This window comes from Mastigoproctus giganteus, chromosome 8, assembly GCF_048544385.1.
Source record: "Mastigoproctus giganteus isolate SK-2022 chromosome 8, ASM4854438v1, whole genome shotgun sequence".
Classification (NCBI taxonomy): domain Eukaryota; kingdom Metazoa; phylum Arthropoda; class Arachnida; order Uropygi; family Thelyphonidae; genus Mastigoproctus; species Mastigoproctus giganteus.
In genome coordinates this window covers 151386098-151399723 of record NC_143582.1, presented here as the reverse complement: position 1 = coordinate 151399723, position 13626 = coordinate 151386098, and the positions used below count along the sequence as shown (strand labels likewise).

General features: G+C 36.2%; 1 protein-coding gene across 2 annotated transcripts in view; it reads left to right on the top strand.

Moving 5' to 3' along the window:
* The first annotated feature begins 287 nt into the window (after positions 1-287).
* The window catches only part of ix (mediator complex subunit intersex), a 37433-nt gene continuing 24094 nt past the window's right edge, over positions 288-13626 (top strand). For both annotated transcript variants that reach the window (XM_090379825.1, XM_090379824.1), the window contains exons 1-2: positions 288-506; positions 9039-9097. In XM_090379825.1, the coding sequence (XP_090235951.1) occupies positions 351-506; positions 9039-9097 (215 nt within the window). In that variant the 5' untranslated portion in view covers positions 288-350. The remainder of the gene's footprint in view (positions 507-9038; positions 9098-13626) is intronic.

Below are 13626 nucleotides of genomic sequence, written 5' to 3'. Positions count from 1 at the left end.
TGTAGTCAATTTGTGTGTTTGCCGGAAAAAGCTGGTTTGTTAGAAAACCTGCGGTTTCGGGAGGGGGAAAAAGCCCCAATCTCGTCTGAGACCGACTAACTCAACCACGTTGTTAAAACCGCGCATAAAAAATCCTCGCTACAATGACGGGATTAGATCTCAGGCCTTTACCAATCAATGTAATGCAGTACACTGTACTCTGTGGTTCGGCTAGTAAATAATAAATTGCAATATTTATTTTAGGTTTATTTAATCAATAAATGTAGAGGGCGCTGGGATATCACTGTATATTTGAAAAGATACGAATGTGTGGTAAGATTTTAGGTGCCTGATATTTCTTTTGCTTTACGATGTTGGCTGCACCTGGTGGACAACAAATTCAATCTAATCAACCTGTAAATGTAAATCCGCAGGCACCTACACAATCTCAATCATCTACTGAATATAAATATGATTATGTAGCAAAAGTTAAATCTCTCGTGTGGTCACTAAAGGAAGCACTTTCTGTAAGTAGGGTTAGCAATGTTGAAAATCAGTTTTTTTTTTTTTTTTTTTTTTTGAAGTGTAGATTTAATAATATATTTTTAGATCTAATAACGTTTGTGTAATGGTGAAGGTTATACTCTTTCTCATAGCATAAATACAGCTATGTAGTGATGCTGTGGAACTTTTCTGTGCAATCATTCAAAGGACAAATGAATGTGCCAGAATAAGTCTTATGTTTCTGTTCTCGTGTGCTTTTGAATGTTTTTTTTAGTGCTTATTCCCAAAGAATAAAATAATTTATTAAAATAGTAAGAATAACATGCATTGCAGTTATATGATGATAAACTTGAAATTGAACGACTGGGCAGACGAAGGGCAACAACGAGAAATAGAGTAGCTGGTTGGTGGAACAGACTTTCATCCCTTGTTGTGGAAGTTGATAGCCTAAATAAATTTAAGGCTCAGCTGGACAGGTATTTCGAACGAACGGAGGGATGAAGTGGTTTTTTTTTTTTTTTCCGGCTGATGCTGCATAAGCTTGCTTTCTTGCTAGAGTGGGCTAGTGAATCAGAATGTCTTGTAATGGGAGATTTTAACTTTCTAGATATTGACTGGAACTTGTGGGTTAGTCACTTGCATGCTAGCAAGATTTTATGAATTTATTGGAGGGTTGTTTTCTACAGCAACTGTTCAAGGAGTAACCAGAGGGAGTAATACTCTTTAGCATTATTAGGGGTATACAATGCAAGAAAACAAGCTTATGCAGCATCAGCCAAAAAAAAAAAAAACCTCCCATTTTAGCCCTCCATTCGTTCCAGATGCCTGTCCAGCTCAGCCTTACATTTATTTAGGCTATCAACTTCCACAATAAAAGATGAAAGTCTGTTCCACCAATCAACCACCCGCTGGCTAAAGACAAATTTCAACACATCAATTCTACAACTGTCTTTTCTCAATTTGAATCTGTGCCCCCCCCCCCCCCCCCCATCAGGTTCTTAATCTGAGCAAGAGGAAGAATCCCATCCGCATTCAGCTTGCTCAACCCCATTCAAGGCCTTATACACCTTAATCAGATTGCCTCGCAAGTGCTGCAATTAGCAGAACTTAAGCCTTTCTTGGTAAGAGAACTCCTTTGGTCCCCTCACAAATCTTGTTGCCCTTCTTTGTACTCATTCTAGCAACTCTACATCCTTCTTAAAATGAGGCCTCCAGACCTGTACACAGTACTCTTAAGTGTGGCCTGACTATGGCTTATACAACAGGATAATCACCTCCCTGTCCCTGCTAGCAAAATTCTATATATCATTGACAAGACTCCGTGACCTGCCCTAGCAGCCCGACTGCATTGCTCAGCAAACTTCATATTTGACTGCACAATTACCCCCAAGTCTTTTTCACTTTCCACTTCCCTGAGTGTAGTACCACACAGTTGCTATGTTTCTCTTGGGTTATTGCTACCCATATGCAGTACTTTGCATTTATCAATGTTAAACTTCAGTTGCCACTTGTCAGTCCAACTCGTGTAGATCCTGTTGGAGTAGCATACTGTCATTAACAACTATTCTAGCAAAAATTATTAAACATACAGTTATTCTAAAAACATAAAAATAAGCATCTACACCACCTGTCCGAATAAAGTGAGCTCTTAAACTCAATTGTGTTATCGTTTAAACTGGATCTAATTTTAGTACATATTTAATTAGCGGCTGAAAACGTCCTTTTGGATTCTGTGCTGGTTAGTGCTTTGTACTGAGATAGTCGTAGATGAGTTGCAGTTTAACCCCCTCCCTTATTCCCTCATCTTCAAAAGATGTTATTTCCTTTTTATGAAAAATAAAAAATATTTCCTTTTTGACTTTTTATGGCACTATATCCATATTAACGAAAGAAAGGGACTGGCATTTAAGCTTGGACTGACGTTTAATATAAAAGAAGTCATTTATCGTACAAATCTACTTATAATACATAACTGGTGTTTTCATTTAATGTACATCTAATCTATTCATTTTTCTCATTTAATCTGTTAATACACTATCTTTTCCATAAAATTTCTCTCAATTAACAATCAACTCTCTCTACAGCTTCAAACACTAAACTAATTCAATCTTAATCACTTCCTCATATTTCTCTTAATCACCAATATCAATTCTCTTCACAACAGCAATCCATAAGTTGCTAACTTAATGCTAACAGTTCTGTGTAATCTCTCTTAATTTAGCAATATAAATTTTCTTTACATCTTCAACCAATAAACCAACTCAATACTAAACATTTTCCTATTTCTCATGTTTCTTCAACTTCAACCTTACTCTAAAATAATCTTCCATTTTATCTAAGTACCATTTCCAAAACAACACAGTTCAGAGGGCTTACCTTCCTTCTCTTTCACGGTGGGATTCCTTTGTGCAGGTTCCTTCCACAGAGTGCAGTGATGTCTCTCTCTCTCTCTCTCTCTCTCTCTCTTAGTTGAACTCTGCATCTCTGCTGTATAGCTCTTCCAGTACTGTCTTATTTTGGGATTTCAAGAACAGTTCTCTATTAATACTGAAGGAAATTACCACAGCAGTAGTAGAAGCCAGGGCACTATCTGACTGGCTTGTTATTCAACTTCCAAAGTAACTTCTAGCACACGAGCGTGCCCAGCAGAACCCTTCACTATATAGCTGGATACTCCCAGAACTGGATCCAAACTGAACCCATAACTACCACTGGAAGTCTGCAACTCCTCCGAACAACAACCACAAACCCCTCTTTTGGTGCAAGTACCTTATTTATTTATTTCTCTATTTATTTATTTAATTGATTGCAAGTTACAATTGCCCCTTGTACTACTTTTTTATATGCAAGCTTATGTGCAAATCCCAGAGAGGTTTGCACACATTTACATACTCCCCCCCCTTATCTAATTTAAACCTGACCCAATCACAGTGTTATTATTTAAACTCGCTCTTCTTCCTTTGGTGGGAAAAACAGAATATTTTCCCCACACAACGAAATACTTTCATCTTTTACCTCTAGATCACCTGTTCACAATACCTTTGAACTGCTCCATACTGACACCCTTTCTCAAAATGCACTAAATGTTGCATGTTGGATCCTCAAGTAGAAGTGTAATAGAGGGATTAAACTATTGTTCAGTAGCTTTTAATTTTAACCATTCCGAACCTGCCATACCAATGTTCACCATATTCCTTAATTGCCCTACCAGACCTACTCCCACTAATGGAAATATTTCCGTAATGATGTTTTTGTTATTCCTTAAGTGCTTTACTTCCACATACACACACTATACTTACAAAGCAAATTATATTTGTAAGATTTTATGTCTTACAGTTCCATGACGTTTTCAAGTTTCCATTGCATTTGTACTGTGTATAACAATCCCTCATTTGCAAATTCAGTAGTATTAATGATTTATTGTTGTCGATTTTATAACCTTTATGTGAATAAATCATGGATAATTATTTTTTAAATTAGTACCGAAAAACTGGTGTATTTTTGTATCGATACTGGGATTTGAATACTGGAAAATAATTACTGGGATCCCGTAATCTCGGTATTGCAAGCCCTAGTTCTTACCATTCTGTTTGCAGCTCCGACAAAGAAGCTTTACAGTTTTTAAGGCATAAGCACTTCAAGACACGATTCTGTTTTGGCGTAGACTCTGCAGCATCCAGTTCCTTTTTTCCTATCAGCAGAACTGGTATTCTTGAGTTCGGAAAGAAATCTACTCACTGTCGACTGATTACAAGACATGACAGGAATAACATCCTTCCTCACGTAAAGCAATAATAACACTCTTTCTTTGTGATGTCAACTGCATGTAACTCGCCATCCTGACACAAGCAAGGAATGACTGCAACTCTTGCAGAGCATGCTTATATAGCTGAAAGTAACATCTGATGCAATATTACGTCATCACCTACGCGTGTCAATCTTATGTGACGCAATCCGTAAGAAATATTGCCATATACTTATGTTATTCGGATGACAATTACAATTTTAAGGGGTGATGCACTTTCTTGAACGCCAGTGTATATATATATATTTTTTAAAATTTATTTATTATTATTTTTTTTAACTACAAGTTGAACTCTTCAGCAGTTGCTACTGCTTAAAAAAAAAAAAAAAAAAAAAATGGACAATCAGTGAATAAGTAAGACCATGACTTGTAAAATAGTTGCCTGTTGCTAAGAAATCTTGCTTGGTGACCAGTATTTTACTGCCCAATCTAGATAAGGTTTAAATCCTACTTTTAGTGCCAAAAATTCTAATCCAGACTTCTGGCTAGGAACCCACAATTTATATTTGCTAGTTTAAGTATTAATTTAACACACATAAGGTGTTAGTGAGCTCCTCATGACACAAACTCTGTATGGACAAGTATTTATTCATTAATCTATAAAATTTGTTTTATAAATGTGAAATTGTTTATTTTTTTTACTATATCACAAGCATTTAGTGTATACAGTAATTTTTTTATATAGTTAACAAAAACATTTGGTGAAGCAGATCAGTAGTGGGGATTACCGATTCCAGTAGCTTATGGATGATGCATGTTCAAACATATGTAGTACACTGCAGAACAAGTTTGGGCATCCCTGGTTATTGCTTAGCATATGTGATTTAGGTTTTACATGTCTCACCAGAACTCATCCTTTATTACCATGAAAAAAAAAAAAACCAACAGAATCCCTTTCTGTTAGAATAAAAACCTTTTCTTGAAAAGATCACTGGGAATTACTATTGGTCTTGCCTTACCTTCAATTATTGAGACACTAATTATCCCTCTTCCCCCTTCAGCAACCTACATAAAAAGTGCTTCCCTTTATTTTTATGATGTCGATTTTAAATCTAATAACTTCCCATTATTTTTTTTTTTTCAATGTCGCGTATGGTAACCTACATTATAATGGTTCTTTAGAGATTTAACAGATGCACCGTTTTCAAACTTGAATAATTTCAAGTTTTTGTTCATTGAAAGCACAACTCTTGCGTTTGCCCATCATTTTCACGATTTCTAAACAAAAATAGAAATAATAATAATAAAAATTCCGATAACCCTGACATAAATAATGAAACAAAATTTGTCCTTTTGCCGTGTGACAGAACACAACAATCGATGCTATGCACTAAAAGAAACTAAACGTTTGGTCTCTTTTTTTTTTTTTTATGAACGTCAGATGTGAAGACAGCAGGGGTTGCAAGATAATAGGTACACTAATCTCCCAATGATGACTTATAACGCCCCTTCTTGTCGCTTATTTACAACTTGCAAAACATCTGTTTAATACCTATTCTAATTATTACTTGAATTTTTTGATTTCTGGGTGCTTAATCATATTCATGGAACTTACTCCTATGAAAGTGGGGAGAGTTCTGGTTAGAGGTCATCAAGATTAAAAGATTGTAAGGAACCCACTGGCCTTAATCTTGATGACGTGTGGAATGGAAATTGCATGGCAATGTATAAACTATACATTCTAAAGGAATGTTTCTTTCCTAATAATGAAAGCAAATGCTGATAAACACTATGCTTTTAAGTGATTACTATCGAAACTATTAAGCAAGAAAAGCCAGTAGCATGAAAATTGGTAATCGCCCTCCGTCTTTTGTGCATGAAAAGATGTAGTGCATACTGATTAATTATAAAATGTATTGAAATTGATTACTCATTTTGAATGTGCTACTGTGCACAAGGGAGCATACTGCATAATACTAACTAATGTAGAGGGAGGATGCTGGAAAATGAGTTGCAAGATACTGTTTTTAAAGGTATCAAGTGTGTGTGGGTGTGTGTAAATTAACTGATATTGCCATGACAGTCCTGGCGCCTCCGTAGCCAGGTGTGCAGGAGCAGCAGTGCGTAGCACATGCTTCTTGATTAGACCGGGGTTTGAGCCCATGAGCCAACAAATACAGAGGATGCGGAAAGGTCAGGGAGTGACCACCACATATCCCCAGAGCAATATGGCCTTAGTTGCTAATGCTCCTAAATAATAATAACATAACCATGACAGTCCCATAGGAAAAAATCTAAAGGCAACAGCTCTAGTGAGAGAAAGGGGTTATAGTCTTTATGAATTTATGCATTCCTCAGAGAGGGGAACTTCACTCATTATTATTATTATTATTATTATTATCACTAGCCATATAGTGCAAGGAAGCCTGAGGCTTATGCTGCACCAGCCAAAAAAAAAAAAAAAAAAAAAAAATTTCCGAGTTACCCAGAGAGAGAGAGAGAGAGAGAGAAGTAGAAGGGAATCAACAAGAAACAGAAGAATGGTGATTTCCAGCTCAGGACCCTGGGTGTGCCAAGCCCATACTCACCAGATGTGAGCCCCTGGGGTTCTGCAATTTGCACTATCTTTAGGAGTTGATTTCTGGAGGCAGGCTTGGTGTAAGGGTGAGTGAGGCACTTGCCACAGCCGCTGCACAGTTAATAAGAATGTTTTACATTTAACATTAAATTTCTGCTTTCTCCCTACCTGTTTTACAACTCAATTTTGAAAATCCATCTAAATTTAGAAATTATTAATAACTATTTTGTTAAGTGTTTTCATTAAATGGTTCTGCAGATGCTTTTCTGTGGGGATGCAGGTAAATTTGCAAGGACTTTAAGTCATTAGTAATTTTCTCCAGGTTAACCCCACAAAGCTAAATGCCAGATGTGTTATTGCATATATATGTGCGTGTTAAGATACAATATGAATTAGATGTCATTACAAAGTTTTGCCTTAGGCACCACCAATGCTAGTGCCTTTCCTGTCTGGAGGCACAGTCATATTGAAACTAAACAGCACTTAGACATTTGCACCTAAAAATAACTAGCTTCACTCTGAATGATAATTATTTTGTAACACTGGTTTGATCACATTGCAAAGCATAAAGATGGGTGAGCAGATCAAATAAATGTAATGCAATTATGTCAGGTTAGAATTGTTTAGAATGTGCACTGTGGTACCAAGGTAATGGCATCAGTATTTGTAAATTGCACAAGTTCTATGGTTGGTTATTGTGAGGGATGAAAGATTAGAGTTGCTGCATCCTGCAACCCTCATTTGAGATCAAAGGAGTAACAGTATGAAAAGAGTCCAATGAAAATGCTCCTGTCAAGACAGGCACATTTCTGAATTTTGACTAACGTCAAAAATCAAACACAGAGGCTTATGTGTAAAAAGGTATTCCTCCCTTTATTTTTATTGTAGTCTGCAAAAAAGGTATTTCAATATGGTCTTAATTTTCTCATGCAACACTAATTATGGCTCTTTAAAGTTGCTCATTACTGCACTACTTTCAAATAAACATTTCCCAAAACACAAATACTGTATTTTGCTATTTAAAAAGCATCAACACTCTGAGTCATTTTAATTAAATTCTCATTTCATTATTTTTTTTTTGCCAGCTTAAAAAGCTTGTTAATAAAAGTAAGCAACAGGGAACTTTTGTGAAATTGGCATGCTAAAATTACTTTTTTTTCCCAGGATAATTTAAAGGTGGCAGGAATATTTCTATCACACAAAAATTTCTATATTTGTGGGCATGTTTCAATTAATTATCCTGCAATCTTGTGCAAAAGAGTTATGTTACATTTTATGATTTCAAGAGAATGGCACCATTATCCCAGGGGCTCACATCTGGTGAGTATGGGCTTGGCAAACCCAGGGTCCTGAGCTGGATATCATCATTCTTCTTTCTTGGTGATTCCCTTCTACTTCTCTCTCTCTCTCTCAGGGTAACATGGCATTTTTTTTTTTTTTTGGCTGGTGCAGCATAAGCCTCAGGCTTTTTTGCACCTTATGGCTAATAATAATTAATCCAGACTAGCGAGGGTTTAATGTATTTTGGTTTGATATCTTCATATTGGGGGGAAGACAGGAAAAATGCTTTGTTTCCCCTTACAGCGTGAGCTGACATATATACCAGCTCTCTATAAATAAATTTTTATGGTAATTTAGCAGTAATTGAATTGTGTTCTCCACTGTCAACTTTTTCTGGCTTGTAAACATCTTCATAGTTATGAATTCCTCCATGGAAAGATAAAGGTATCAACAGCATTCCTATTACTGTTGATACCTTTATTAATAAGATTAAAATATAATCTTTTAAAAGATTAAAATATAAAATATTAAAATAAAATCAATTAAAATATAACATCCTATAATATTGCTTTAATATATAATAATAGTATTGCTATAATATTTATATACTGTATTATATATAATTGCTATAATATTTAATATATAATATTGCTACTTTTTGTAACTTGCCAAAAAATATCATAATTGTATTTGAAAACGTTATTAATTAAAATTTTTAAATTGGTTATTAAAAAAGAAATAGGTTGGTTAGTTAATTCCATTAATGACATGTACTGCAATACTACTAGTGTGTGCATATTTTTAACTTGGTGAAAAGGTTTGTGTTATGGTAATTATATTTATGGTATTAATATTAATCTCAATTAACTATCAGCTGTTTCTGAGAAATCTTTTGTAACTGTTCATTATATTCTGTATTATTTAAATTGTTAAAAAAAATTATTCTTTCAGAATGTAATGAAAGTAGCAGGGGCAAATATATATCACAATACTGCAGTAGATACAGGAATGTAAGTGAAATTCTATCTTGATATATACTGTACTGTTTTATTGAAATTTATGGTGTTAAAATCCCCCAATGTTTCTCAGCCTGTTTTGTAAAACAACCACCCACCTAGATATAATAAAAAAATTGTGACATATCATTTTTGGGATTATATTTGCAGACATAAAAGATTTCATTGTTATTGTTTTCTCAATTTTTCATATAATTATTGATATCAAAAATTGAGAAGACAAAAAAATTGATAATTTATCAATAATTTGGGTGGGTTGCTGGTTGAGTGGAGTTTATGTATTTGTTCTAATTTTGAGGATGGGATATAGCTTTTGTGTGGTGTATCAGACAAGAAAACAAAGTTAAAAACCTAGTATAACTCTAGTAAATTGAATAAACAAAATACTGTATTATCATTTTGAGAATTTTGGTGGAAAAAACATTGAAGGATTCCATTTTATTCTTAGAATATCCTCAACAACTGAATATTCTGAATAACAAAGAACAGTACACTGGGGAAGCACATGTTTTGATTGCTCTCTGTAGATCTTCAGTGGATTAACAAAAAAACAAAATTTACTTAGTGGGATAATAAAAATAGGCAGGTAAAATAAATAGTGCATGTTGCAGATCAAACAAACAAACAAAAAAAAAAAAAGCACAAAGACAAATACTAAGAGCAAACAAAGGAACAAATGATTCCCAGTTTGACCTTTCAGTTGGTAGGTTATCTGGCATGTAGCAAGCTCTCGCTGTCTCTCACAACAAACCTTTTGGCATTGTCCTGTTATTTCTTGACCCTCATTGCTGCCAGTTGTTATCCAGGGTGTCACTCAGGTTATTATTTATTTGGGGGGGGGAATAGGAAAGAAAAACACTACAGTAGACTGGATGTTTAACCTCTGGTATGTTAAAATATCAGATCTGATCCCCTGCCTCCTAATTTCAACAATATCTAAATGATTGACACTGATGCAATTTGAGTTTCTCAATTATTGTGTTTCCGATCAACCTCAAGATACATACAAATTGTAGGCATAACATGTGAAAAAAAAATATCTAAAGTGACCATGGCAGGGTTTATTTTAAAAAAAAAATTAAAAAAAATGTGTTTCTAATATAAAAATGGATAATTTTTCATATGATGAAAGCAACAGGTGGTATCAAGAAGTGAGCAGTTTTAAATTTTTTTTTGTGCTGATTTTAAGGTTATAAAACGACATACTTTAATCCCAATGTGTGTCTATTGGTTAAAAGGTAATCTACATCCCATATATGGTTAAGAATTCATGCAAAAAAAAAAGTGAAATTCATTTCTCTGTAAGATGCTTGCAGGACATCAAAGACAAACTTCCTGGTGGTTTGTCTTTGATGTTCTTTGAACCTGGTGATCATACTTTCCTTTCCAAGTGTTCACTTCTTGCTCAACTAATTCACTCACACAGACAGCAAGGCATTTTTCTATAATCAAGTTTTTGGCCAAGTAGCCAGACCAAAAATTTTAATCTCCACAGTAGCCAACTATGGTCCAACTTTCTTAATGGTCAGGTAATTTTGCTTAGTAATTTTAAAGTTCACAACTCCAGCTTGCTTCAGTTTTCTTGTTCTGTGGAACCAACTGGTCACGGTGCTGAGGTTTTTGTGTTTACTGATGACCTTACACAACTTTTTTTAGCATTAGCATTAGTAGAGGCATTTGATGCAAGAAAGCAAGCTTATGCAGCATCAGCCAAAAAAAAAAAAAAAAAAAAGTAACATAAATAAATAAAAAATAACCACTTCCACTTCACCCCTCTGTTCGTTCGAAATACCTGTCCGAGCCTTAAACTTATTTAGGCTATCAACTTCCACGACAAGGGATGGAAGTCTGTTCCACCTACCAACCACCCGCTGGCTAAAGGCAAATTTCCGCACATCTATCCTACATCTGTCTTTCCTCAATTTGAATTTATGCCCTCTCAGGTGATTATTCTGAGCAAGAGGAAGAATCCCATCAGCATTGAGCATGCTCAAACCATTCAAGGCTTTGTACACCTCTATCAGATCACCTCGCTGGTGCCTAGTTTCCAGACACTGTAATTCGCAAAACTTAAGCCTTTCTTCGTAAGAGCACCCCTTTGTCCCATTCACCAATCTTGTTGCCCGTCTCTGTACTCGTTCCAGCAGCTCTACATCCTTCTTGAAATGAGGACTCCAGGCCTGTATACAGTACTCTAGGTGTGGTCTGACCATTGCCTTATACAAGGGAATAATCACCTCCTTATCCCTGCTAGAAAAATTCCTATATATCATTGACAATACACCATGAGCTACTCTTGCAGCTCGTCTGCACTGCTCAGAGAACTTCATATCTGCCTGCACAACCACCCCCAGGTCCCTTTCATTCTCTACCACTGTCAGTGTAGTACCACAGAGTTGATACGTTGCTCTGGGGTTGCTGTTTCCCATATGTAGTACTTTACATTTGTCAGTGTTAAACTTCATTTGCCACCTCGAAGCCCATCTGCTCAACCTTTGCAAATCCTGTTGCAGCAGCATAGTATCAGTAGTGTCCTTGACAACCCTGCCAACCTTCGTATCGTCTGCAAACTTGGACATTAAGCCTGATATACCATCATCAATATCATTTATAAATACAGAAAACAATAAAGGACCCAATACTGAACCCTGAGGGACTCCACTAATAACATTAGTCCACGATGAGCAGTGTCCATTGATTACCACTCTCTGTCTTCTCCCCCTCAACCACCCCTTTATCCATAGCAGCAATTTGCCTCCAATGCCACACTGCTCCAATTTGTGCAGCAGTCTTCCATGTGCAACAGTATCGAAAGCCTTTCTAACTTGTTCATTTACATACCAGAATACCAAACAATATTAACCACACACAATCCAACAATCCTTCAAAGTACACAATATACAAGGTGCAACTGTTAAATAACAAGACTGCAAAAAATAAATATAATAAAATATTTCATAACTTGATAAGTTATCCCCTTGTAGACACTGTTCCATGTTTCTTCCAAGCACAAAAACATTTCTGTAAGTTATTTTCTGTAACCCCGTTTAACACTTCGGTCGTTTTTTTTTTCTGAATGTCTTCAATGGACGTGAAATGGGTTTTAGCATTAGTAGAGGCATATGATGCAAGAAAGCAAGCTTATGCAGCATCAGCCAAGAGAAAAAAAAAAAAAAGCTGCTCCCATTTCACCCCTCCGTTGGTTCCAAGTACCTGTCCAGCTCAGCCTTAAATTTATTTAGGCTATCAACTTCCACAACAAAGGACGGAAGTCTTCCACCCACCAACTACCCGCTGGCTAAAGGCAAACTTCCACACATCTATCCTACATCTGTCTTTCCTCAATTTGGATTTATGCCCTCTCAGATGATTATTATGAGCAAGAGGAAAATTCCATCGGCATTGAGCATGCTCAAACCATTCAACGCTTTATACACCTCAATCAGATCACCTCGCAGTGCCTAGTCTCCAGACACTGTAATTTTCAAAATTTATGCCTTTCTTCGTAAGAGCAACCCTTTGTTCCATTCACTAATCTTGTTGCTCTTCTCTGTACTCATTCCAACAGCTCTACATCCTTCTTAAAATGAGGCCTCTAGACCTGTATACAGTACTCAAGGTGTGGCCTGACCATTGCCTTATACAAGGGGATAATCACCTCCTTATCCCTGCTAGAAAAATTCCTGTATATCATTGACAAGACACTATGAGCTAGTCTTGCAGTCCATCTGCCTGCACAATTACCCCCAGGTCCTTTTCGTTCTTCATTTCGGTGGCAAATGAAGTTTAACATTTGTCAATGTTAAACTTCATTTGCCACCTCTCAGCCCATCTGTTCAACTTTCATTAAGCTTGATATACCATCATCAGTATCATTTATAAATACAGAAAACAACAATGGACCCAACACTGAACCCTGAGGGACTCCACTAATAACATTAGTCCACGATGAGCAGTGTTCATTGATTACCACTCTCTATCTTCTCCCACTCAACCATCCCTTTATTCATAGCAGCAATTTGCCTCCAGTGCCACACTGCTCCAATTTGTGCAGCAGTCTTCCATGTGCAACAGTATCAAAAGCCTTTATAAGATCCAAATATATGATATCAAAGTTATTCCCTGCATCCAGTTCCTTTGTGACCACATCATAATATCCAATCAAATTGGTCAGGCAAGACTTTCCCTTAACAAAACCATGCTGTGTCCGAGCTATAACTGAAGTCTTGTCTAGATGATCCTGCAGTGCTTCTTTAACCAGTGCCTCCAATAATTTTCCTGGAACAGAAGTTAAACTAACAGGTCTGTAATTACTTGTGATGCCCTTTGATCCTCATTTGTGAATTGGGATCACATTTGCACATATTCAGTCCAGAGGTACTTCCCCTGAGTCCAAAGAAGCTCTCATAATTATGGCTAAGGGTTTGCTGCCTCTTTTAATATAACTGTATAGATCCCGTCCACCCCGGGTGCCTTTTTTAGGTTTATCTTCAACAATTTCTCCTCCACTTTCCTCTCAGTTA